The sequence below is a fragment of the Notolepis coatsorum genome (genome assembly GCF_963971535.1).
Source record: "Notolepis coatsorum genome assembly, chromosome: 10".
NCBI classification, from domain to species: Eukaryota; Metazoa; Chordata; class Actinopteri; order Aulopiformes; family Paralepididae; genus Notolepis; species Notolepis coatsorum.
The window spans coordinates 13,297,513-13,324,615 of NC_140174.1; the positions used below are offsets into that span (position 1 = coordinate 13,297,513).

Here is a 27,103-nt window from a genome sequence, read left to right on the forward strand (position 1 = left end):
TAGAGACACAGGTACAGTATAGAGATACATATAGTATATCACAGGTACAGTATAGACACAGGTAGAGACAAATGTACAGTATAGAGACACAGGTACAAGACAAATGTACAGTATAGGTGAAACAATAGACCCTATGTTGTCTATAATGTTACCTCAATATCCATCCATGTATGACTTCAAAATTGTCAACATCCCCCTTACATTTCTTCCTGTACATTTTACTGTATATTTTAGAATGTATATACACATTTTAGAATGTATATCTTTGACTGTGTATTCTTATTTTTGACTACCTATAAATGTTTATTGTGAGCGATCTGTGGTGCTGCTGACTTTCCCCCGGGATTAATAAAGTACTTCTATTCGATTCTATTCTATTATAACAAGTAAGAGTGGCCAGCTTGACATGGACACGGCCAAAAAAATGCGGATGGAAAGAAAGTGAAGGATGTACAAAATAATATACAGTGAAATAGGCAAATAAAATAACTTATAATCAATGATTGTCCCTACAGCACGGGTGTACTTTTTTTTCTTACCTAAATAGTGAATAAAGGGATTCAAGATGGCGTTTCTGGGGGAATATCAGATTTAAATGTTAATATCGGGGGATTAAACGCAAAGTTTGCCATTAGTAAGTGTTGTGTTGTGGCACAGAGGTACCTTCAAGGGGATGGCACAGGACGCATTCTATACAGAAGGTGGTTCTGCATGCAGGGCAACAACAACACAACACTTATCAAACATGTTATTGACTGCGGCTGCAGAACAAAAGAATGCCATCAATGCATTTCTATATTTACTTTAGTCTCTGGACGACACTTGGTGTAACACCTTATGTCAAATATGATCATGTACCCCGCTCTCTCGAATAATGTTTAGAGGTTTTATGAAGTAATATCAGAATATCCTCGGAAGGCGTTGGCAACTTTCCTGACAATGGAAGCTCAGTTGCGACTGTGCCATGCCATGGTGTCAGTTATAATAACACGTTTTGTCAAAAATACACGAATGAGGAAAAACCTACGCGCCCGATCACAACATATATTAATCAAGCGTATCAACACGGGCTTCATCGATCACTCAGATAGTGTGACATTTGTTTTATACGCGGTTTAACAGTAAATAATCTCAACCACGTCACTCAAAGTCAATGGCTGGGCTGTGTTAGTTGGATAACTGTATCGCTGTATTAAAAGCAATAACGACCTTTTGCATTGATTAAACCCCGTGCATTCGTCGGAGCATAGATTCAATTTCGATATGCATTCGCCGTTTGGACGATCGGCGCGGTGCGTTTGGGTCAATTTAATGCGAATTCTGCAAAATTGATCACAACACGCAATACTTCCAGTGGGTTTTCCTGGAATAAAAGTTGCCCGATCGGACACCCGGAGCGCGACAACCACATGTGTCCGAAGCCCAATGTGTCTCCGAGCGGATCGTGGTGTTTTGCGCGTCTGTGCGCGTCCAGGGGGTTCATATTTGACAGATATGTGAGGATGAAGAAACACAAACAGGACCGTGTTGAGTTCCATGATGTCTGCTGGATCAGCTGCTGCCCGTTGGTGTTCTCAATCACGTCCGCACGCAGCCTTCATAAGCCCCGCAGACGCAGTTGTGGAATAAGATGCAACATTCATATTAATCATAGAGGCTGTGACGTGGCGGCACACACTGCAGCGTGGCTCATTATTAGAAACTAAACAAAAACAACATTTAACTTTTCGACTTAAAAAAAAAAAAAACGCACGTTTGATTATTTGAGGGAAAAAAGCCTGAATAATATACTTCTGGAAATATAGATTTTTTTGGACTCCCGTGACGCGATCAGAACCTATACAGTTTGGACTGTTGACCTGATCGATTTTTTTTTTATTATTATTATTATTATTATTATTATTATTATTATTATTATTATTGAATAACTCGAAAGTCGATCATAATTATGGCAGAGACGACGGCGGCACCGGCGAAGGCCAAAAAGGTCGCAACAAAGCCCAGGAAACCAGCCGCTCATCCCAAATACTCGGACATGATCAAGGCGGCCATCGGCAGCGACAAGAGCCGCGGAGGCGCGTCCCGTCAGAGCATCCAGAAGTACGTCAAGGCCCACTACAAGGTGGGGGACAACGCGGACGGGCAGACCAAGCTGGCGCTGAAGAGGCTGGAGACCTCCGGGGTGCTGGTCCACACCAAGGGCACCGGCGCGTCGGGCTCCTTCAGGCTGGCGGCCAAAGCCGCCGCGGAGCCCAAGAAGGCTCCCGCCGCCAAGGCGAAGGCGAAGAAGAAGCCGGCGGCGAAAGTCGCCAAGCCCGGCAAGAAGGTGCTGGCCAAGCCGCCCAAGAAGGTGGCCAAGTCTCCGGCGAAGTCCAAGAAACCTAAATCTCCGCCCAAGAAGGTGAAGAAGTCTCCGAAGAAGCCGGCCGCGAAGGCGAAGAAGGTCGTCGTCGTCGTGAAGAAGGCAAAGCCGGCGGCGGTGAAGCCCAAGGCGAAGCCCGCGAAGAAGGCGGCCAAGCCCAAAGCAAAGCCCGCAAAGAAGGCAGCGAAGAAGAAGTAAATGACTTTATCATCAGAGACTTTGATTATTGCAGAAAGTCATTGTAAATACTTTGGGGAAATGTTTTCGTATATGTATTATTTTTGTATGGTCCCATGCGAACTTTATCCTAATGTTTTTACCAACTGTTTCCACTCCATTATTGCACTATAGGCTAATTATTATGCTGTAAAAAAAAGTTAATTGTGAGATTTATTTTTTGTCTCGACAACATTAATTAATATTGTTACTGTTGTTTCTCTCTCCGGTCATTGGATACCCGTATAGCCCAGGGTCTTAGTAGACAATTTGCGAGAAAAAAATATATATACAATATTAAAAAATTGACCTTTTATCGATTAGGCACCCGACTTGTTGTCATTGCACGAGGTCATAGTGAAAATACAAACGTTTCAATAGCGAGCATTGTTGAGCCTTCACAATGTGTGGAACTGTGGGCAGCTGAGCGGACGTCAGCGAGATTTTCAAATGATGCTCGAGGTGAGGTGGCTCTATAATTGTTGTTGTCTATTGATGCTACATTTTGTAAAAAAAAAAAAAAACACGTTCCATTGATTCTTGATATCAAAACATCTCACCGTGTTTTCACTTTTAAGACTGTTTATACTGTAATACAATACACTTTTGTAAGGGTATCTGTTTAGCGAGTTATTGTGGCTATAATGATGTAGGCTGTTATTCTGCTGTATATTGAAGTGGAACAACAACCAATCAACCCAATAATAAGAAGGCGTCCTCTGTAAGTCATTTTTACAACTATTTATACTGTAATACAATAAACATTTGTCATCTTCTAACTAAAGAGTGGGTGTTTGGCAACTTATTGAGCGCGTATTTCGCGTGCGTAAAAGCGACGGTAAATGTCACGATGGAGTTGCTTGCTGTTACCATAGATATCTATACTGGGTATTATATGAAAGAGGACCAATAGCAGAACAACAGATTCAACTACCCAATAAGAGGGCTTTCTTTGTTTTTCACCACTGCACTTCCGCGTTACATGGAGCGCGTGAATGAATGTTGATTAGAACTGGCGCCATCGACCACTGCACTTCCGCGTTACATGGAGCTCGTGAATGAATGTTGATTAGAGCCTTGACATAAGTCACGTGGTTGTAGCTACGGAGGCCCTACATTTGCATTTAGCGGACGCTTTTATCCCAAGCGACTTACAAGTTCTGTACAAGTCAGCAGGAAGGTACAAGTTAACTCTGGCAGCCGAGTAACTATGTTCATCAAACAGTGTCTGAAACTTGAGTGCATAGACATATTAGTATAGTAGGAAGAGTGCATGATACACATTTGCTTATTGCAATTGTAAAATTATATATTTCCAGTTAGATTCCTGGCCCGTGACCCACGTTATCATTCAGCCCACCACGTCTTAAAGTGTGGGCATCCCTGCCTGATCACCACGTGTCAATAACATCCATCAGTCATTCTGTAAATCTGTATATAAAAGCGGCTCAATATGAACCATTTGCAAGTTGCACATGATTGCTTTTAATCCCCTTCTTAAGCAACAGGGTCGGCCTCTCAACCTGCTCATCCCTTTAATAGCCCAGTCCATGATGCACCTCAATCAAATCACACCTCTCTCTCTCGATATAGTTATACCACAATTTATAGAACACAATGCAATGCGTGTGGAATGCAAAGCAAACCTGCGGCAACCATTCCTGGCCACATTTGGATTTATAACGCCTTTGTAACGGTCCTCCTGGCGTCGAGGAGGCTGTGCCTTACCTGAGGCTCAACACCTCCACCAGGTGGCCGTTCCCTGGAACAGCACGTTTCGTATTTAGCTCAACACCTCCACCTGGTGGCCGTTCCCTGGAACAGCATGTTTCCTCTTTAGCTCAGCCAGTCTGTATACTTTATAGTCACTGATAAAAGGAAAATATAATTTACAAATGACCCTCTCTATACAGTAATTTCAAACAGGTCGTGAGAATAACGATTTTACTCGGCTGTACATTGAATGATCAGTGTGTATTCAGAATCTATATCTAAATATGATTTAATAAAATGCTAATCGTTCTTCGAGCGGGTCATAATATGACACGTTACATGGATTTAATTAGCCTTTTATTAAATCCATGTAACGTGGAACAGGATCGTAACTGGCGTTGTACCTACATTCCCGCTACAGCTTTGCTTGGTAAATTCATCCAATTTGACAGCGTCAACATCTCCAAAATTACAAAAGCACTGTGGGTTATGCAACACTATCAGACTGGTCGCAGCAGCACTGCGATCACACAGATGTGAGGAATAATTACATACATAAAAACAAGACTGAAGTGTTATGCCAATAACCTTAAATTCTAGAGACAGTACTTAAATTAATGTCTTTATCTTGTAAAATAATTGTCATGGTCCTATTTAATTCAAAATGGTCTATTTTATTTTACTTTTTTATTACTAAAAGAAAATTATTACCTCAAAACAACAACGTGCTTATTTTGCTGTGTAAATGGTAAATGGTGCTTTTATCCAAAGCGCTTCACAATTTGTTCCTCACATTCACACACCGACGGCGGACGCAACCATGCAAGGTGCCAACCTGCTCATCGGGAGCAATTAGGGGTTAAGTGTCTTGCTCAAGGACACTTCGACACGCTGTCCGGGAGGAGCGGGAATCAAACCGGGAACCTGCAGATTACCAGACGACTGCTCTACCTCCTGAGCCACTGTGTATCTACATAGAAGCAACCCAACATAGTGGAATATTACTACACAGTTCTTCTAATGCGAAATGAAGTCAACAGTCCCGGCTTTGTTTTATTAAGTAAGCTTCTAGATCATTTCATTTTCAGTCAGTAATAATATGCAGAGTTTATAACAAGTGGCAGAAATGTATCCTGTAGAATCAGCGGAGTCCCCAGTAAAACAAGCAGAGAAACAAAACCATTGTCCCGTGTTTGAAAAGAGAGAAAAGAAATAAAGGGTAGATTTAATAATACAATCAAAAGTCTTTCCACACGAAGAAAGATGTTCGATGCCAGAGCGCAACGCGCGCTCAATTCAACCCACGCAAACGAATGTCAATACAAACGGGTATGTTCGTTAATGATAGCATATTAACTCATTGACTGCCTGGCGCCCATGCGTTGAACACCAAAAACGAGTATACTCGTTTTTATTATTATTATGATACTAAACAGTCCACCGGATCTTGTGTGTGATCCTGGTAACCCTAAGGCCTTGTCCAGACGAAAAACGATTGATCGTTTTCGTTTCATTTAGTTTATTAAAAAAAGGTTTCCGTAAAAACCAGTGTCTCAAGAAATAAGTGCGTGCCACAAATTTACAAAATAAATGTCTTTCCTGTTTAAGACGTCGCTCTTTTATTTTGACACCGCCCGACCGGAAGTGTTATCGTTGTCTTATCGTCCGGTTCTGTGCTTTTGAGCTAACGTAACGTTAGTTTCCAAAGGAGTGGAGAGAGAGAGACCGCGGCTCAAACAATACTGAGAATTATTACACAATACTGCTATGTTATGAAGTTGTTTGTATTTATTCTAACTTATTTGGAGACGTTTCGTGTTTTACGCTATTTTATGAAGTTGTTTGTGTAACGGATATGTACCGCGATAGTGTGACTACGGTACAATCGGTACATAGAAGTAAAACTCACTCCCCAATGGAAGTGCCTTGGGTGGAGTGGAGTGAGTTTAGGGGGGGTGAATGTAACGGATATGTACCACGATAGTGTGATAGATAGACGTGAAAGTAAAACTCACTCCCCTGATCCTCAGAGACAGGATAGACATGGTTAGTTAGAGAGGAATTCCTTTCTTGGCGCAGCGGTTTGTGATGTCGCCCGCAGTGCGGACGCCCGGGGTTCGACTCCCACTCAAGGCATGGTCGAAGTGTTTGGCAGGTACAGCGTTGTACCGGCTACATTTGTATTTATTCTAACTTATTTTGAGACTTTATGTTTTATGGTATATGGTGAAATAATAAAAACAAAAACCAGAAGTCCGTTATTTATTTTAATTCTCGAAGAAACTGACGTCACGAGACCGCCGCCATCTTGGTATTGGGGAAACAAACTGATTTCGACGATCAAATGTATGCGTTGAGCTCCGTTTTTATTAAATATTTTTATCACATTCTTGTTCATTTCATAACCTTTTCATATAATTTGTTTTGAAAATATTGAGGCCAACATGGCATTTCACTATTTCGAAAAACTTTCTGGTGATTCTAAGTGCATGTTTCCCCCAAGCCATAGACATGCATAAAAACAAAATTACAAACATCTCAAAACAAACTGGTCAGACTACTGCTTGACCTTACTCCTAAAACACACCTCACCCCTGCCCACTTTGACAACCTAGGATGGCTTAGAGTAGACGACAACTTGCTTTCTAGACCCAGGGAGTCCATACGCCATACAACCTGTGTTGTATTAAAGTAATTGATTGATGTTTAACTTGTCCCTGTGTCCAGTCCTTTCGATAGCAAACGTTGTCTGTATTTAACGTTACCTCAGGATACCACTGTCTAGACTCTATTGTATTTAGTTGGTTAGCAGCATCAATGCTAGCTGGCTGGCTACAGCTCAACACCAGCCATGGGAATACTATTTACTAAATGATGGAGGCTTTTTAATCGTCAAGGTAAGAGAGGATTTGTCATGCGTATGCTATGGAACAGTATGTGCTTGGCTACTACTTGGGTTTTTAGAAAAAGTACATTTAGCTGTAAAAGCCCGATCAAGCTCAATAGCTTCTGTAACACTGTAAGGGAGATGTCAATCTGTTGTCGACGGTGGTTGTGATGTTGGCTGAGTTTGCACATGCGGTTTAAGGGAGAGGTGGGCTATCGCATCAACGGTTCAGGAAAAGACTCGTATCACTTGTAAAGACGGCAGCGCAAAGGAGAGCGTCTTTAGATTTGCACACTCTTGAAGCCCGTTTCAGAAAATAGCGTCTTCAGGCTGCCACAACCCAGTTCCGTGTGGATGAAAGGTGCATACGATCAAATACTTTGACTGATACGACCGAAATCGGTTTCGTCTGGACATGGCCTAAGATAATTAGAATTGAAATGACAATCGAATCCCGATAGGTGGCAGTCTCGCCTACCTTTTGATCTGGGCTAGTTTCCTGTGGGGGGGGGGGGGGGGGGGGGGGGGGGAGTTGCTCTCTGGCCACAGTAGCCAGCAAAGTGCCTCGGCAATGGTGCTCGCGTGGAGCAAACTATTGGAGATTATTATGAAGAGGACAAAAGGTGACGATCCATCCATAAGGTGCGTTTTCACCAGACTACGTTGGACTCAGCACTTCTGGTAAATCATAAAAATACTATAGTCAAACCGGCCGAGGATGTAACGTTATCTGTTCACCGCTCCTAGGTAGTCGCCGCCAGAGCTCTCCAGAGCCAACTAACGTTATTTATTTAAATAGTTCCTGTTCAGACTCAGACACTTCGGAGCAAGAGTGGACAGGGTTTGACGGAGCTGCTGACCAAGGAAACGTCTATTTTACCGAACCCCATCCTAAAACATGCCTTTGTGAACCGCCCCCCCCCCCCCCAGGTGGCTTTGTTAATAGAACAATTCTATGTATGGTCATGTTACCTTTGTAATAATATAGGTGTCAGACGAGCAACAAGCACGGAACACGCAATATCTCGCATTCTAGGAAATGAGCATGAATTATTTTTAAACGGGACGCTTTTTAGCCTGGGATTGCGCAGGAACGAAGGTATGTAGAAATAAACGGTTTTTTCCCTGTTGGAGTATAAATATTGCCTTTCAAATGAGCCATACTATTGTCTCCATAGCTATAATATAGAATATACGATGGGTCTGCAAACATCATCAAAATGGTCTGAAACGCTGGCACCAGATATTAAAGATGGAAAAACAGCGTGGCAGTCAATGAGTTAACATGCATTCGCTATTCTCGTTATTCTGTGATACCGGGCGAGATTCTCACAGCCGAGATTTCACTATGCGTCTTAAATTGAGGTGAATTGAAGCCAACCCTGACGCATGAACACCAACCTATTCAAGATTTCACTGAAATAAATATTTCTTTCAAAATTCCAATCCAAGAAAACCAGAGATAAAAGTGAAGGAGGGACAAGAGCTTCTTCCGTCTGCAAGGTGTGTCCTCCCAGCGCAGGGGGGGGGGTTAAAATTCCGACGTGAACAAAACGTCTCTCTTTGTCAGTCTTATTGCGTTCGATGCGTTCCACGTGCTTCACGCCTCTCGTCTCTGCTAATAGTCCGTGCGGCGTCAACGATCCTCTAAATATAACTGCAGAGACCGTATGGAGCTGTATCGGATTCTAGCGCATTCAAATGCTTCATTCCTAGACGCTATAGAGAGGCGGCAAACAGGCTATTTGTGGGGTTTGCTAGACTTCTGGAGCGGCTTCTGTATTTGGCAAACTCGGATCTGAAAATCTAAAATGATCTCTGGTGGCTCGGTCGAAGCGAAAACAAAAAAGGTCCTTCGTTGACGTGAGGAGTTCCCCCAGGGAGCTGTGAGGCGCGGCTGCCCAGGACGCCTGCTGGCCGGGGGCCATGTCTCGGCATCGCGGAGACCTCCTCCGTCGATGAGGCTCCGAGGCTCGGAACCGAGACACTTCCCGCCCGACTGTTGGGAGCACGGACCGCTAAGACGCTTCACATTGTCCTTTGGTCGTCGATCAGTCTGTCTGTGGTTTGATATGATTCACAATTTGGCATTCTTCTATTTAGCTCAGGAAAGACTGCTTGTGTATATATATATATATATATATATACATATATATATAATACTATCAATCCAACCTCACCATTAACACTTTTCAGATGGGGGAGGGGAGGGGGTCTGGTGATGATGGGCTGGACACAGTGGCCTCTTCCTCCCCATGTAATGGAAGCACCCGCTTGGACGTTAATGTACAGTAGCAGCTCTTGGCGTATATCACTGCGTCCAGCAGCGCAGGGAGACTTAACCCCTGCTTAGCCTGGATAGACAGTGCGAGGCAGAGAAAGCCGGCGGGGGGGGGGGCCTCCAATAGCCTTTGGATTATTACCTTTGAGTGAGTCAGAGGGCAGAGTGGAGAAGCGTGAAGCCCAGACAAGGACTGAACTATGAGGGGTAGCCTGGGGTCGTTGGACAGAGCTATATAATAAAATGACAGTCTGCCGGGCGCAGAGTGCTGTTGGTCAGAAGGAGTGGAGGAGGAGGAGGGTCGGTGCTGGAAGGCCGGAGGGAGGCGTCTCTCTCTCTGCTCAGGATGTGTTCGGTCACTTGTGTCTGGCCAGGGCTCTGTAGATGGCGAAGCCGAGTACTGTGACCACGGCCGCTCCTAACGTCACTCTCAACCAGAAGGAGGTGTTGCTCATGTCCGAGCCGTTCAGGTGCCTTGGGTGGGGAGGGGGGTGTGGGGAGAGAGAGAGAGAGAGAGAGAGAGAGAGAGAGTCAATGAATAGTGTTGATAAGTCAGTCGGGAGGTAAAACGTTCTGCCGTAATGTGATCAAATGGCTCCGCCCACAATGCCATTCAGAACGCAGTTTAGTTTAATGTGATCAAATGGCTCCGCCCACAATGCCATTCAGAACGCAGTTTAGTTTAATGTGATCAAATGGCTCTGCCTACAATGCCATTCAGAACGCAGTTTAGTTTAATGTGATTAAATGGCTCCGCCCCACAATGCTATTCAGAACGCAGTTTAATGTGATCAAATGGCTCCGCCCACAATGCTATTCAGAACAGTTTCGCTCTGGTTTCGGAGCTTACATTTTCAGGCCACTTCCCTCACAAAAAGCCAAAGTCCCAGGCGATAGTTTCAACTGGTAGAACAAACAACCCCTGTGCCACACAATGGCGTTTGTATGTTGATGATTTGTTGGAGAAATACCCGTCAAAATGGCATCTGCGTTTTTCATTCATCTCACAAAACCATCTCCCTGATCCATTATAGTGGGTCAAGTGATTACAGGAAGTTGTGATAACGAAATTATTATTTCTTTATTCCGTCACTAAAAACAAATGTTTAGATCTTCTTTATATTGTAGACCATCTCACAGAAGTGGAATATTATTAATTTGTTTTTATAAAATTAATCGTATACATTTTCTTATTAGCTTTCAGCGCCCTGGTTGCACATACTTCTTACCTAACCACAGTAACTATACAGAAGCTAACCGCAGTAACTATACCAGTGTTTTCCCTACCATTGCCTTGGCGGGCAATGGGACGCCCTGCCCCTCCAGAAAAAATTATAATACATTATTTTTTTTACTAAATGTTTTTTATTTTTATTTTTTTAAACGTTTGCTTTAATCACAGTAACGTTGGCGAGCTAGCTAAATTATACATACATCGGTTTTCATATAAATCAATCTTCACTAAGACATTAACACTTTCATTGCCAACGACGCTATATGTCGTTTGTTCATGCTAACCGTTTATTGCCAACGATGCCATATAGCGTTTTTTTTTTATTTATTAACGATTTGAATTCATATTTCATCATTCTAGTATCACGTCAGTGCTGCAAACTCTCTCTGAGCTCCATTGGGAAAATACCGCCCCCTATCGTCTCCCGGATGGTAATGCACCCTTTTGGAATGGACTCAAGTTGTGTGTATTACAGTAAAGGGCGTTTATCACAGAATCTTCTGGAAGTTTCAAGAAACAAGCGATTTTCAAAATGCTATAAAATGGAAATGAACCGATTAAAAAACAATCCGTGGACTTCCGGTTATGTCGGCGTAGGAGAAAGACGTGGTCGAGAAGGCTCTCCTGCCTCACGCTAATAATTTACATTTCTAACATCTAAAAAAACGTTTCAACCACAGAAAATCAAAACTCCTACAGTACTTAACAAACACCCTACCGAGGTAAAAATTAACAACGACAGGACCAGACATCTTAAACAAGCGACCTTACAACCGACACGGACAACTCCAATCAATAGAGCTAACGCTACTAGCAAGACAATGGCCGCACGAGACGTCGCAGTCAATACGGAGCACAGAGAAGACTGTCAAGACGCCCTATCCATGACTATTCTACTCGAAGTTCAAGCAAAACAAAGATCCAGCCTCAGAGAAGACTTTTCAACTTTGTTACAGAACTCTCTCTCACCCCTACAAACATCAGTGGATGCACTTCACGAAACGGTTAATTCCTTTCAAGCACGCCTCGCCAGAGTTGAAACCACCGCGGGAGATAACTTTGATGGTCTCGTCAAAGCGGAGAAAACCATACGCAAATTGGAAAGAGACAACACCACCCTCCTAGACCGGGTCGACGAGCTGGAAAATCGTTCAAGGCGAGTCAACCTCTGTATTGTAAACGTACCCCGAAGACAGCGAAAAGGGACAAGACCCTATTAAATTTGTCGCAAATCTACTGATGGAAGTCATGGGTCCCGACGTATTCAACAAGCCACCAGAGCTGGAGAGAGCACACCGATCTCTACTCCCCAAACCCAAAACAGGTACCCCGCCACGATCCATCATAGTATGCTTCCACCGGTTCCAGGAGAAGGAACGAGCATTACGCTGGGCCAGAGAAAACGAACCCCGCTATCAGAATAAAACTCTATAAATAAAATTCTACCCGGATTACAGCGCAGCCCTCTCTAAAAAACGTGCAGTGTTTAATGAGGTCAAAACGATCCTGTACCGTAAATGCATACTCTTCGGGCTCCTTCACCCCGCCCGCCTCCGGGTGACACTGGTGGAGGGAGAAGTCTACACTTTCACCACACCGGAGGAAGCCAAGACATTTTGCAAGGAACGATTTGGCCAAGCTGAAAACCCCGTTAAATGAATGACTGGGACACCAGGCTATAAAGACGTTCCACATCGACCGTGAAAGAAAACAAGCAGAGTCGACCGGTCATAGTTTGTATGGGTACGTGATCGCTTCCCCAGTTTTAGAATTTAAGGTGGATCTTCCTGTGGTAATGTCACTTCTTGAATGACAGTGGTTATATATAATTATTGACATGTTGCAAAGTTGACCTGCCACATTTTGTATAGATATGTGATCACTTCTTGTCGTTTCTCAGAATCTAAGGTGGAACTTTTCATATCACTGTCACTTTTTGAATGATAATGGCTTTATATAATTACTGACATACTGCAAAGTAGACCTGCCATAGTTTGTCTGATTAACCCGTTCAATGACCGGGACACCAGACTATAATAGACGTTCCACATCGACCGTGAAAGAATTTACGGGTATATGTATACACTTTTTCTGGTTCTTAGAGATTAAGGTGGAACTTCCCATTTCACTGTCACTTCTTGAATGAAAATGGCTTTATATAATATGGACATGTTACAAAGTCGACCTACCACCATAGTTTGCAATCTTTATTTTTTTTCTTCTCCGTTTGCTCTTTGTTTCTTGTTTTGTTTCTTAGAATCTAAGGTGGAATTTTTATTTTATTTCAATTTCTTTCTCATACCACTGCAAAATCGACCTGCCATAGTTAATTTGGATATGGGATCGCTTTTTCTGTTTCCTAGAACTTAAGGTAGAACTTTTCATATTACTGTCACTTTGCGAATAACAACGGTTTTATATAAATAAGGACATGTTGACCAACTATATATACATAATATCTTTTGAATATCCATCTATTATTTTTTCTCCCTTCAAATGGATGTCGCTTTTGAACATGAAACAAGGGTTGGGTCTTCTTAGAATCAAAGGTGTAACTTTTATTTGTATTTTTTTTTTTTTTTCTCATACCACTTCTTGAAGGACAAGTTTTACATAATAATTGACATATTGCAAAATCGACCTGCCAGAGTTAATTTGGATATGGGATTGCTTTTTCTGTTTCCTAGAACTTAAGGTGGAACTTTTCATATCACTGTCACTTCGCGAATGACAATGGTTTTATATAAGTAAGGACAGTTTGACCTACTATATATATACATATATATTTTAAATATCCATCTATTATTTTTTCTCCCTTTAAATTGATGTCGCTTTTGAACATGAAACAAGGGTTGGGTACAATTCTACACATACCTATCTCCAGTTCTCCAAGTTATTGGTTGTTCATGTAAATAACAATGTTCATTTGCTCCTCAGCAATAGTTTGGGTTAAAACACAAATAAGATGTGTATAACATAATGAGAGACAGGAGCCTCTCTACATAGGCTAAGAGTGAAGCTGCACAATTGGAAGACACTCTTGTCAACAGGGGATTTATCAGCCTGTCTCAATTGGGGAGACAGGCATAGGGGTAAATGTTTTTATGTTCTATTTGTATTCTATGTATGTTTCCGTCTGTACTACATGTATTTTTTTTCCATATAGAGATATATCGGTACCCTTATACTCTAATAGAGAATAATCCAGACATGGAGTGGTGGGGAGATGGAGACTACTTTACAACACAACCACACAGATGAAATGATGGAGCCAGTTAAATTCATAACATTCAATATCAAAGGCCTAAACAACCCAATCAAAAGGAAAAAGGTCTATTCATACCTAAAGAAACTCAAAGCAGACATTGTATACCTACAGGAAACGCATCTCTCTGATGAGGAGCATAAGAAACTCAAGAGAGTGGGTTGGACAGGTGTTTGCTTCCTCCTTTAATACCAAATCAAGAGGAACCGCAATCCTTATTAATAAAAACATCCCTTTCGTTGCCACCAAAACCACCTCTGACCCTAGAGGCAGATTTGTACTTGTTGAGGGACAAATGTACTACTATATTGGTCACTATTGAACATTTATGCACCTAACTTCGACGACCCCGCCTTCATCCAAAATATTTTCCTTCTTATAGCTCAGGCAACTGGCATCATTTTTGTGGGAGGGGACTTCAACTTCTGCCTGGATACAGTGCTAGATAGGTCCTCAACCAACCCGGCTTCCCCTACCAAGGCAGCAAAAACAACCATTTATTTTATGAAGGACTATAACTTGACAGACGCCTGGAGGGGAATCCACCCAGGGGTTAGAGATTACTCCTTCTATTCTCACCCCCACGCGTATAGATAACTTCCTGCTATCCACTCACCAATGCCATAGAGTATTGAATGCTCAATACCTTACTTTAGAGCTGCCGCGATTACCGCATTACCGCGGTATCGCTGTTACATCACGCCCACCGCAGAGTTTAGCTGAATACCGCATCACAGCTGTTTTTTATAATAATACTCTCAACCAAAGCAACAGAACAATTTTGATTGACAGTCGATTCTGCCAATTACGTCATACCGCTTGCACCCGCCTCTGCTGTTACCACCAATCGGCAAGTGCCTAGTTAGTTTTTTACATCCTGAATGTCAGCCATTGATCAGAGCTCACAACACGGCTAATAACGTTAGCTCCCCGCCGAAGTGGATTACCATCGCTCCTCAGGAGTACTAAACGAGGCATAATGATTTTACTGCAACGAATGTTATAATAAAAGCCCTTCGTTCTATACACTTGTCTGATTGAAAACTTTATTAACACACCGCAGAATGGGCACGACTCAGCACGCTCTGAGCAAAGAAAGGAACTGAGATATGAATTGAGTAATGCTTGCCTTGCTATGGTCCGGTAAATACGCTGATGTTATTGAACGTGTAACTATATAACGTTAATGCCACAAAACGAATGCCTTTGTTAATCATAAGTAGTAACTTTATAATAATAATAATAAGAAGAAAGGGTCGGGGGGGTAACTGCCGGGCGCTACCACCCCTGCCCGCGACACCGAGTGAACGGCGCACGACCAGAGGGGAGACTTCGAATCAGTGTTTCACTTTCAATAACGAATGCGTGCTTGCCGAATCCAAAACAATATTCATGCTGCAAAGTCATCCTCTAAAGATAGACATTTAGACTAGAGGCAGGCTATATGCTATAAAGAGTAGACTACAATTTAAAAAAAAAAATGCATTCAAACTTTTTTTTGTGTGCAATAACCGTGGCGGTAGGAAATATTTCGCAAATTTGTGCGGTAAGGAAAACATCAATACCGCGGCAGCTCTACCTTACTTGACTACTGAGCGATCATTCCCCCCTGATTATATCCATATTTATGCCAGATAAGATAAAAACAATATATATAGATGGCGATTTAATCCAATGCTTCTCAAACAACCAGAATTTTGCTCCTTTATTAGAGAACAAATTGCATTCTTTACACTAACAAATAAACAATCTGCCCCCAATAGCTTCATCTTTTGGCATACACTCAAGGCTTACCTAAGGGGCCACATTATCTCCTATACAAAGGGACTGAAAAAGAAATACTGTGCTGAACTTGATTCTATTGAGGCTGAAATTCCAACACTTGAGAAAGACTATCAGAGAACATCAAATAAAGATACATATAGGACCCTGAGGAAACAGAGAAATCCATTATGCGTTCTAGACAAAAATAGTATGAGTTGTGGGAGAAACCTAGCAAAGTACTGGCATGGCAACTAAAAACGGAAGAAAGCAAGAGGGCAGTTAACGGAATTGAAGTAGCCCCGGGCAAAATCTCCAATAAACCCACAGAAATTAGCAATGCTTTTAGGAACTATTACAGTGACTTATACACTGCACAGCCTAGCGGGCACAGCACAGCAATAGACTCCTTTCTTTCCAAACTTGATCTCCCAAGCTTGTCTGCCGAGGATAGTGAGTTTATGAGCAAACCATTTTCAATTTGCGAAGTAACAGCGACCATTAAACTTCTACCGTCAAATAAATCTCCTGGGGAGGATGGTTTCCCCCCAGAGTTCTACAAGGAATTTCAAGACCTCCTTGGAGGAAGTCCTCCAATTAGCTAGAGAAGAAAAACAATTTCCTGAGACGTTCTCTCTGGCCATTATATCGGTTATTCACAAGACGGGGAAGGACCCTTTAAAGTGCGCCTCCTACAGGCCAATCTCGCTCCAGACTATAAACTTGTAACTAAGATGACATCCAAAAGATTAGAAACATTCCTTCCCCGCCTTGTTAATTCCGATCAGACTGGCTTTATAATTAACAGACATTCCTCTAACAATCTTAGACGCTTTTTTAATATTATCCATTTCGCATATAAAAACAAGATTCCCAGCATTGCTCTCTCCCTCGACGCCGAAAAGGCATTTGACCGGTTGGAATGGCCCTATCTCTTCAAAGTCCTTGAAAAATTTGGTTTTGACGCTCAATTTGTCGACTTGATCAAATCACTCTATGGCTCCCCCAAAGCTAGGATTGCGGTCAATGGGACTACCTCAGATTATTTCTCCATACATAGAGGTAACCGACAGGGCTGCGCTCTTAGCCCCGCCTTATTTACGCTCGCCCTAGAACCCCTAGCAGAAGCAATCAGAATAGACACTAAAATAACGTGCTTCAAAATTGGACCGAACACATAAAATCTCACTCTTTGCCGACGATATTCTTCTCTTTTTAACAAACGCGGAAAGCTCCCTCTCGAACTGTTGGACTTATATAGCTCCTTTTCCGGATATAAAATTAACCTTGACAAAAGTGAAATACTGCCCTTATCAGATTCTATTAACACTTTGAGAGCCACTCACGGCTAATCTCGTGTTTACGATAGTTACGTTGAAAGCCACTCACGAGATTTCTCGGAATTATTATTATAAATTTTTTTAGCGATCTGAAATCATATTGCATCACGCGAGCCTACCCTAGCCTACCCAAGGGCCGCCGGCGATCAGATGTGAAAAAAGCGCCCCCTATCGTCTCCCAGATGGTAAATCACCCTTTTGGAATGGACTCAATGAAAATGGATGGGGGAAAAAAAATATTCCAGTCCACATTTTCCAGTCGGAGTTACCAGAGTTCATTCTGGATCCTCTGAGCCCCGCGGATCATGAGTTCTACTGTATACACGTTAGATCTATACACTTATCGATTTTTTCGAATGGTGATCAGGAATTGGAATATACCATTTGGATACCATCTGATGTCAGGTAAGGAATCTATGTTATCAGTGTTAGGATAATCAGACTCGTTTTCGAGGAGATATAAGCTTTTTTGTGATATGTGCTCTCTGTTTCACTGTAAAATCCATGAGGAAATGAAATCAGCTATTATCAGCGTGCGGCTCGAACGTGCACGTATACTATTGATCATCTAGCGTTTATTTGAAAACGATTCATAAATAGGCAGACAAATATCAACGTTCTGGAATATTCCAGTAAAAGGCGATTATCACAGAATGGGCTGTTTTTCACCTGAAAACGGGTGCTTTTCAAAATGCTCTCAAACGGAAATGAAGCGATAAAAAACCAATCTGCCTTGACAACACTGACTGGAAAATGATTATTTGATAAGCGACGGGCAGATTAGACACATAGCCATAATTTAAAACATAGATTAGGCGATATTAACGTTAACATTGGGAGTGGACCGTGGCATTCAAGGGGGTAAAAAGGAAAACACGGCGTGGCGCTCAAAGTGTTAAAGACACCATTCAACAGGGCGGCTAGGTGGTGTAGTGGGCAAGGCACTCGCCACCAGTGTGGAGACGCTAGGATTCGCGTGTTCGAATCCAGCTCTCCACATTGTTTTTCAGTTTGGCTGGTCGTCCGCAGTAATACACATTGGCCGTATTACGGGGAGGGAAAAACTGAAGGGTGGGGATCGAACGTTGTGAACAAGCGACTCCTACAAGTCGGTTGGTGCGCCTGCGCAGTAGAATCAGGAAGTGTCGGGGGCAGCGTGAGCCTCCCACGCGTTACTCCTCGACACAGAGATCGAGCTGCGCAGGTGAAAAGATGCGACTGCTGTTACCTCAAGTACCGGAGGGGACTTGTGCTATGTATGACTTAGTCCACATTGCAGCCGGCTTGTGGGAGGCAAGAAACAGCGTTCGTGACAGGGGAGGGTTGAATTGGATGATACGAAATTGGGATGGGAGAAAAAAAAAATGGAAAAATGGGAGAAAAAGTGGATAAAAAAAAGAAAAAGACAACATTCAACATAACTTCCCTTTTAAATGGTCACCAAATGGTATAAGATACTTGGGTATACTAATAGATAAGGAGATGGGGAATCTATATAAGCTCAATCTGTTAAAACACCGTACTAGGCCGAATTAATGCTATAAAAATGAATGTCCTGCCAAAGTTTCTTTATATATTTCAGTCCCTCCCAATCCAAGTCCCTTCTAAATTTATCTCCTCCTTGGACGGATTGATCAGACGGTTTATATGACGAGGTAAATCCCCAAGGATCTCCTTAATTAAACTTACTTTAGACTATACAAAGGGAGGACTGAAACTTCCTAATTTTAGATTGTATTACTTGGCGGCACAAGCCAGATTTTTGGCTCAAATGTTTGAGGGGGACCTCTCAGCCTCATGGTTGAACATTGAATGTCTAGACATTAACAAGACCACCCCGTCTGATACCTTGTACAAATGGGACGTGAAATCAATTAAGACCATCACCCAGAACCCCTTCATGATCCATTCAGTCCAAACCTGGTTAAAATTACAAAAAAAATTCAGACACAATAGCCCTCTATCACCTAAAACCTCCCTATGGGGAAATAGGCTTATACCTATCTTATACCAGAATAGAGACTTTGAGTCCTGGTCTTTACAAGGCATCACTCAACTGGAACAGTGTTATGAAAATGAGGTTTTTATGTCCTTCCAGCAAATGAAAGAGAAATATCAACTTCCTGGAAGAGATTTCTTTAAATACCTGCAACTGAGAGATGTTGTGAGGGTTAACACTCAAGGTCAATGGAAACTACCAGAAAAATCTCCCATTGAAAGTCTTTTTCATAATGATCAAAGGATGGTGAGAACAATCTCTCAAGTCTATAACGCCTTACTACCCTCTCTGCCTCCAGGACTAGATGGGAGAGAGATTTAGACACAGAAATTGATCCAGGCCTCTGGGAGGACCTATGTAAAGATGGGGTCACATGCACACTAAATTCAAGATATAGACTAATTCAATTCAATTTTCTGCATCAGGTCTATTTTACCCCCTCCAAATTACATGGGTTCAACTCTAGTATCTTGTCCCTCTGTTTTAGGTGTGGTCAGGAGGAGGGCACGTTCCTTCACTCCACTTGGCATTGTATCAAACTGCAAAGTTTCTGGGAGCGGGTCTGTGAGGCTATATCACAAATTCATAATATAACATTTCCGACTGATCCCGAAATATGCCTCCTTTGTAACTTTACAAACTCAAACCTTACATGCAGTCATTCCATCAAGCTTACAGAACTCCCTTTGCCATTTGGGATGTGGCTTTCAGAGGTGAAGAGCTGTATCCCTCTAGAAAAGGTGACTTATTCACTAAGGAACAGGGTTGATCATTTCAATCAAATTTGGCAGCCTTTTCTGGACTATCTTGGAGATCTCCCACCTGACTTGACTGAATGACCTTCTCATTGATCTCTCTAGTAGCTCCGTTCTGGTAAAGATGTGTTGAGGACATCCTGTATCTCTCAATGTCTCTGAAAATATTGTTATTTTTTGTTCTGTTTTTGTTGTTGTTTGTTTCTGTTTTCCTGATGTGTTTGTTTACATATGTAGGGACCTCTATCACTTTATCCTACACATTTACAACCATTTACCATAGGCGTATATAGGCACCCACATATAGTTGTTGTTATTGTTGCCGTTATTACTGTCCTGTAATTGTCTCAGTATTGTCATTTGTGTATATTTTGAATAATGGAAAATCAAAATAAAATATATAAAAAAATAATAAAAAAATCCGTTTCGACAATGTTGACTGCAAACAAGTCATTGATAAGCGACGGCCAGATTAGACACATAGCCATAATTTAAGACATAGATTATGGGTTCACAAATATGAGAGCACTATCATTGAAGTGGGTGGCGGCATTCAAGGGGGTAAAAGGGAAAACACGGCCGGCAATGAGAAAATGGCTTTTAAGTTCTTTGACTGTCGAGTGATTCTGTAGTTACTGCAGAGCAAGATTGAACTCTGAAACCTTGTCACAAGATAAAATAGATATTGAGAAGTAAAATTAAACGTATAACCCTGCGGCTAGCCGCTACCAGCCCAAGCGAGAGACGTACGGGAACATGGCGGCCCAGGCCAGCTTGGTGTAGATGTTCTTGTTGGAGGGGTCCAGGCTGGAGAAGGGCAGCGGTGCCGGCAGCCGGTGTTTGTAGCAGAACTCTGCCGGACTGGTCCCATGATGCTGCTTGGCCTCTTGGAGATCCGCCTTGGATGCCACCAACACACACGGGATGCTGCTCTCCATGTAGTGTTGCTGCAGGAAGAACAGCAGGAGTTAATGTAGTGTTGCTGCAGGAGAAGAACAGCAGGAGTTAATGTAGTGTTGCTGCAGGAGAAGAACAGCAGGAGTTAATGTAGTGTTGCTGCAGGAGAAGAACAGCAGGAGTTAATGTAGTGTTGCTGCAGGAAGAACAGCAGGAGTTAATGTAGTGTTGCTGCAGGAGAAGAACAGCAGGAGTTAATGTAGTGTTGCTGCAGGAAGAACAGCAGGAGTTAATGTAGTGTTGCTGCAGGAGAAGAACAGCAGGAGTTAATGTAGTGTTGCTGCAGGAGAAGAACAGCAGGAGTTAATGTAGTGTTGCTGCAGGAAGAACAGCAGGAGTTAATGTAGTGTTGCTGCAGGAAGAACAGCAGGAGTTAATGTAGTGTTGCTGCAGGAGAAGAACAGCAGGAGTTAATGTAGTGTTGCTGCAGGAGAAGAACAGCAGGAGTTAATGTAGTGTTGCTGCAGGAGAAGAACAGCAGGAGTTAATGTAGTGTTGCTGCAGGAGAAGAACAGCAGGAGTTAATGTAGTGTTGCTGCAGGAGAAGAACAGCAGGAGTTAATGTAGTGTTGCTGCAGGAAGAACAGCAGGAGTTAATGTAGTGTTGCTGCAGGAAGAACAGCAGGAGTTAATGTAGTGTTGCTGCAGGAAGAACAGCAGGAGTTAATGTAGTGTTGCTGCAGGAGAAGAACAGCAGGAGTTAATGCAGTGTTGCTGCAGGAAGAACAGCAGGAGTTAATGTAGTGTTGCTGCAGGAGAAGAACAGCAGGAGTTAATGTAGTGTTGCTGCAGGAGAAGAACAGCAGGAGTTAATGTAGTGTTGCTGCAGGAAGAACAGCAGGAGTTAATGTAGTGTTGCTGCAGGAAGAACAGCAGGAGTTAATGTAGTGTTGCTGCAGGAGAAGAACAGCAGGAGTTAATGTAGTGTTGCTGCAGGAAGAACAGCAGGAGTTAATGTAGTGTTGCTGCAGGAGAAGAACAGCAGGAGTTAATGTAGTGTTGCTGCAGGAAGAACAGCAGGAGTTAATGTAGTGTTGCTGCAGGAGAAGAACAGCAGGAGTTAATGCTTGATGTATGCAGGACAGGCCACGTTAGCTGGTGAATTAATACATGTAGCAGACACTTATTATTATTATTATTTCGGAGAAAAGACTCTGGTTGTTTGTCTAGTTGAGGAGACAATGGAAACTTAATTTCCATAAAGTATGTCTGTAAATCTTCTGCACGGCATGTGCATTACTTGTTAGTTTACACTTGTGATGGGAATGTATGAGGGTTTAAGTACTTATTATAATGATAATAAATATAGCTACAAGTGGCGATCAACGGGTTTCAAGCCAATGAGGATAGATGGATGTCTGTATCAAGTTTCGTGTAAATCGGACTCACGGCGTAGGAGTTCTGACCTTTCAAAGTTCAAAGGTTTGACCTTTAATTTTAATTTCTTTTTTTAATTTTGAATTTAGGCCAATTGGGGTCATATGTGTTGAAGCATTTGCACACAACTTCCAATCAATGGGTCAACGTTCTTTGTGCTTGAAACCCTAAAAATAATAATAATATAATGGAATACAATATCTGTAGACAGTTTTGATTCCATCAGCCATGGAATGAGGTCTACTCTGTTGTGATTCTGCTTTCTGTTTATTCCATCTATATCTCTTCAACCAGGCAGGTTCCTTAAAGGAGCAATTCAATGCTGTTCTCTTTCACTTATTCACAATGTTGAGTCTCCACAAAGATTAAACAATTCTTCTTCTTTTTGTTTTAAACAAGTGGTGCATTTTAAGCAAGAGGTCTGACCCTTTGCATCACGCTAGACACGAGTCTGTCCACATCGCAAACAATAATAATCTTTGGAGGATAATCCTCTTTGGAATGAAGTTGTATTTTTAACACATGAACATCGTCGGCATACAACAACAACAACAACAACCGGTTAAAATTAGCTGAATACTGTGATCATTCAATGTGATCATTTAATTCTGTGATCATTGATCATTCAATGCCATGCTCATTCAATGCAGTGATCATTCAATGCTACTGTAACGTGGTTGAGAGACCACATGGTCTGCGTTCCACATGAACCAACAACACCTCACTTTGCTGCTTGTGGCTTTCAAACATCACCCAGTTTACCAGAAGTCTGGCATCCAACCAGAGTGCAAATGTAACAGTAAAATGTAACAGTAAAATGCAACAGTATATACAAGGTACAGGTAATTAAACTGGGTATATAAATGAATATATAATATATGAGTACTACTGAGCAATATCGCTAATCAGATGTCTAATCAGGTTTATAATCTGTGATGGCCTGGAGGCCCTGCCACATGCGCTGGGGGTCGGACTTGTTGAAGTGCTCTTCAACCTGTAGCTCGTGCTCGTCCCGCTTGATTCCCCTAGTCAGGTTAGCCCTGGCTGAGCCGTAGACCTGCGTGTCACCAGATCTAAAAGCGGTGTCACGTGCCTTTAGTTAGTACGCAGGACACAGGACAACGTCCCACACTCCCCCAGAGACAAACTAGACAACAGTTTTGACGGGTAAAATCTGGAAAGTCTTATTTACAAGAACAGTCTCCCGCGAGAGAAAACCCTGCCTCCAAACAGGGGGCGGGGGGTAAGGAGATGAAAGAGACACGCGTCCCTGCTGACCTTGTAGATACTGGCACAGTAGTCGAAGGAGTCGGGGTCGCTGGCGTCGTACATGAGGCAGGCCACGTCACAGGAGGCGTCCGACGCCTTCAGGAACTCTGTCTCCACGTCCACCTCATAGAGCTGGGGAGGGAGGTGGAGGGGGGGGGGGAGGAGGAGGAGGAAGAGGTGGAGGAGAAGGTGGGAGAGGGAGGAAGAGGTGGTAGAGGAGGAAGAGGTGGAGGGGGTGGAGAAGAAGGAGGGGGTGGAGAAGAAGGAGGGGGGAGGGGTGGAGAAGGACAAACGGGAGGTGGTTGAGAGGCTGAGGTTGAGATGGTTAAAGGGAATATCCCCCAAGCAGATTTAAACATGATACAGAGAGGTTATCGCAACATAGAAGTAACTTCCTGATCCAATACCCTTTTTAGACATAATCAAAATATTGAAGACCTTTTTATTACATTAACACTTTCAATGCCAACAACGAGATATCCCGTTTGTTCATGCCGACCATTCATTGGGGGGGGGGGGGGGGGGGGGGGCATCCAGCTTCCTCATTTTACTTCTCAGACAAGTCACCCGAGAGGATCAGATTCATTGCAGAGCCCCAAAACAGCGTGGAATACATATTTCCAGTACCCAGCGTTGGATCAATAAACGCGATCGATATTTGGAATGGCAATCAGGTATTGGAATAATCTTTTTGGAGAACATCTGATCTGAGGTAAGGAATCTATTTTACCAGTCTTAGGATAATCAGATCTTTTTTCACAGAGATATCAACATGTGCCCTACTGTATGTGTGTGTGTGTGTGTGTGCGATCAGGAAATAAGAGATCCGATTTTTCAGCTCGCTTCTATAGCGTGCATAAGTACACATATACTATCGATAATCTAGCGTTTATTTGAAAAAGATTCATAAATAGGCCGAAAAATTACAACGTTTTTTGTGTATTCCAGAATCTTCCAGTAAAGGGCGATTATCACAGAATCTTTATATTTTCCTGAAACTTAAAAAAAATTGCGTTTTTCAAAATGGTATAAAACGGAAATTAACCGATTAAAAAACAATCGGTTTCGACAATGTTGACTGCAAACAAGTCATTGATAAGCGACGGCCAGATTAGACACATAGCCATAATTTAAGACAGTTTATGCGTTTGCAAATATGAGAGCTCTATCATTGAAGTGGGTGGTGGCAAGGAAGCACTAAATCGTGCACCAAGCTCTGGCATTGAAAGTGTTAATAAAATTCTTAAATGTAAGACTTTTCAAAAGGAACACGCCAACATTATGGGAAATGCGCTTACCATCTTCTCCAGGGTCAGAAATGGAAGCGGATACAGACCACTAGCCTAGCTTAAAACTCCGGGAGAGGTGTTTTTGGAGTAGGCTAGCTGATCCGCTTCCATTCATTCGTGCTAAGCTAGGCCAGCTTTCAGCCGGATAGCTTTCTACTGAACGCACAGAGAGGAAAATGGTATCCATCTTCTGGAGAAGACTAAGCGAAATTTCCATAATGTTGGCATGTTCCTTTAACACATTGTGTGCCAACGACGAGAAATCTCGTTGTTGGCCGCCATGCGTTGTGTGCCAACAACGAGAAATCTCGTTATTTAATCGTTATTTCTTTTAATAGCGATATCCATTCATCTTTCATCCATCCAGCCTCACGTTATCATTGGGACTGTCTCTGAGCTCGAAAAGGGCAAATATCGCCCCCTATCGTCTCCCGGATGGTATTGCACCCATTGGAATGGACTCAATGGAAATGCATGAGAAAAAAAAAACTCCGGATTCCACATTTTACTTCTCAGGCATGTAACCTGAGACTATTGCATTCATTGAGGCAACCGAAAGCAGCGTGGATTATCTGTTTCGAGGTCTAACGTTGGATCAATAAACGCGATCGATATTTGGAATGGCGATCAGGAATTGGAATAATCTTTTTGCAGAACATCTGATCTGAGGTAAGGAATCTATTTTACCAGTTTTGGGGTAATCAGATGTTTTTTTTACATATTTCACAACTTGTGTGTGTGGGGCTGTGTGTGCGTGTATGACGTTAGCGCTGACCAGGTCATGGATAATCGATTTTTCAGCCCGCTTCTCTAGCGTGCATAAGTACACATACTATCGATAATCTAGCGTTTATTTGAAAACGATTCATAAATAGGCCGAAAAATTACAACGTGTTTTGTGTATTCCAGTAAATGGTGATTTTCGCGGATTTTTCTGGAATCACTAGAAATCTTCAAAACTATACGCGTATTCAAAACGGTATAAAACTGAAATGTACAGATGAAAAAAACAATCCGTTTCATACATGTTGACTGCAAGCAAGTCATTGATAAGCGACTGGCGTATTAGACACATAGCCATAATTTAAGATATAGTTTATGCGTTCGCAAATGTGCTCGCCCTCTCATTGACTAGAGTGGTGGCATCCAAGCGATAAAGAGCGCACCCCCTGCCGGCACACAATGTGTTAAGACCCTTTCACTACCACACTAACAAATGGTTAACCCTTTCACTGCGACAATACAGCAGGTTAACCTTTTACTACCACACACACTACAGAAGGTTAACCCTTTCACTACCACACTACAGACGGTTAACAGTCTGTATTGTGGTAGTGAAAGGTTAACCTATTGTAGTGTGGTAGTGAAAGGTTAACCTTCTGTAGTGTGCTAGTGAAAGGTTAACCTTCTGTAGTGTGGTAGTGAAAGGTTAACCTTCTGTAGTGTGGTAGTGAAAGGGTTAAGACCCCGTGTGCTACTTATATGGATGTAATATCTCAAATTAAAATGTTGGAGCCCACAACGCCTCTCACTTCTTCAACGTCAATGGACCAACAAACAACATTTAACCCTTTCACTACCACACAACAAAGTGTTAACCCTTTCACTACAGAAGGTTAACCCTTTCACTACCACACTGCAGACGGTTAACCGTCTGTAGTGTGGTAGTGAAAGGGTTAACCTGCTGTAGTGTGCTAGTGAAAGGGTTAATGACAGCACAAATTCAACTCTTAACACATCCACCGCCGTTCACGCTGTACAGCATTGTCAAGTTGTACGTGTTTTTTGAATATTGACCTTGTGCTGTATCCCCAACTTGGTAGGATGTTTGCTTGCTCAACCGAAGGGCTAACTGGATTTCACTCAAGAACCAGACCGAGAATGACCTTCTTTCTCCATTTATTGATATTCAAAGTTTTTTTTTCATTCCTTCCTACTTCAGCCATTTTTAGCCAGTAGGTGGTCTTTGTATGGTTAGCAATGGTCTACTATTTGCATTTGGCAATTAGCAGTTTAGCCAGTAGCTTTTCTAGGTAAAAAACCTTTAGAACAAAACACAGAAAAATACAGGAAATAAAATACACATTGGAAGTTTAAAGTTAATTAAGTTACTCTACCAATTATGCATCATACCACTCTAAACCCTATGCAATGTACAAAGATGATTACTCTCTTGTGACTACTTTAAATATGGGCTAGTAATGTAACACTTTAAAGTAAACACTTAACCATACATAAATAAATTCCCAATTAAACACTTAAGTTAAACCATACATAAATACATTCGCGGAGGGGAGGGGGGGAGATCTAGTTTGACTTGACAAGCATTATTGCCCGCCATGCTTTGACCGCCAGACCACGCTGTACAGCGATATTGAGATCAATATTTCATTTTTTC

At 42.4% G+C, this 27,103-nt stretch overlaps 2 protein-coding genes across 2 annotated transcripts in view; one reads left to right on the forward strand and one right to left on the reverse strand.

Annotated features, from left to right (window-relative positions):
* Positions 1 to 1,640: 1,640 nt before the first annotated feature.
* Positions 1,641 to 3,137, forward strand: h1-0 (H1.0 linker histone). Its single transcript, XM_084323255.1, has one exon. The coding sequence runs from the start codon at positions 1,949 to 1,951 to the stop codon at positions 2,558 to 2,560; it is 612 nt and encodes a 203-aa protein (XP_084179381.1). The 5' UTR covers positions 1,641 to 1,948; the 3' UTR covers positions 2,561 to 3,137.
* A 4,574-nt stretch (positions 3,138 to 7,711) lies between these two features.
* Positions 7,712 to 27,103, reverse strand: part of rhot2 (ras homolog family member T2) — an 85,094-nt gene continuing 65,702 nt past the window's right edge. The window contains exons 17-19 of the mRNA XM_084322814.1: positions 23,426 to 23,548; positions 20,564 to 20,760; positions 7,712 to 9,933 (exon numbers count right to left, since the gene is read on the reverse strand). Of these exons, the coding sequence (XP_084178940.1) occupies positions 9,816 to 9,933; positions 20,564 to 20,760; positions 23,426 to 23,548 (438 nt within the window). The 3' untranslated portion in view covers positions 7,712 to 9,815. The remainder of the gene's footprint in view (positions 9,934 to 20,563; positions 20,761 to 23,425; positions 23,549 to 27,103) is intronic.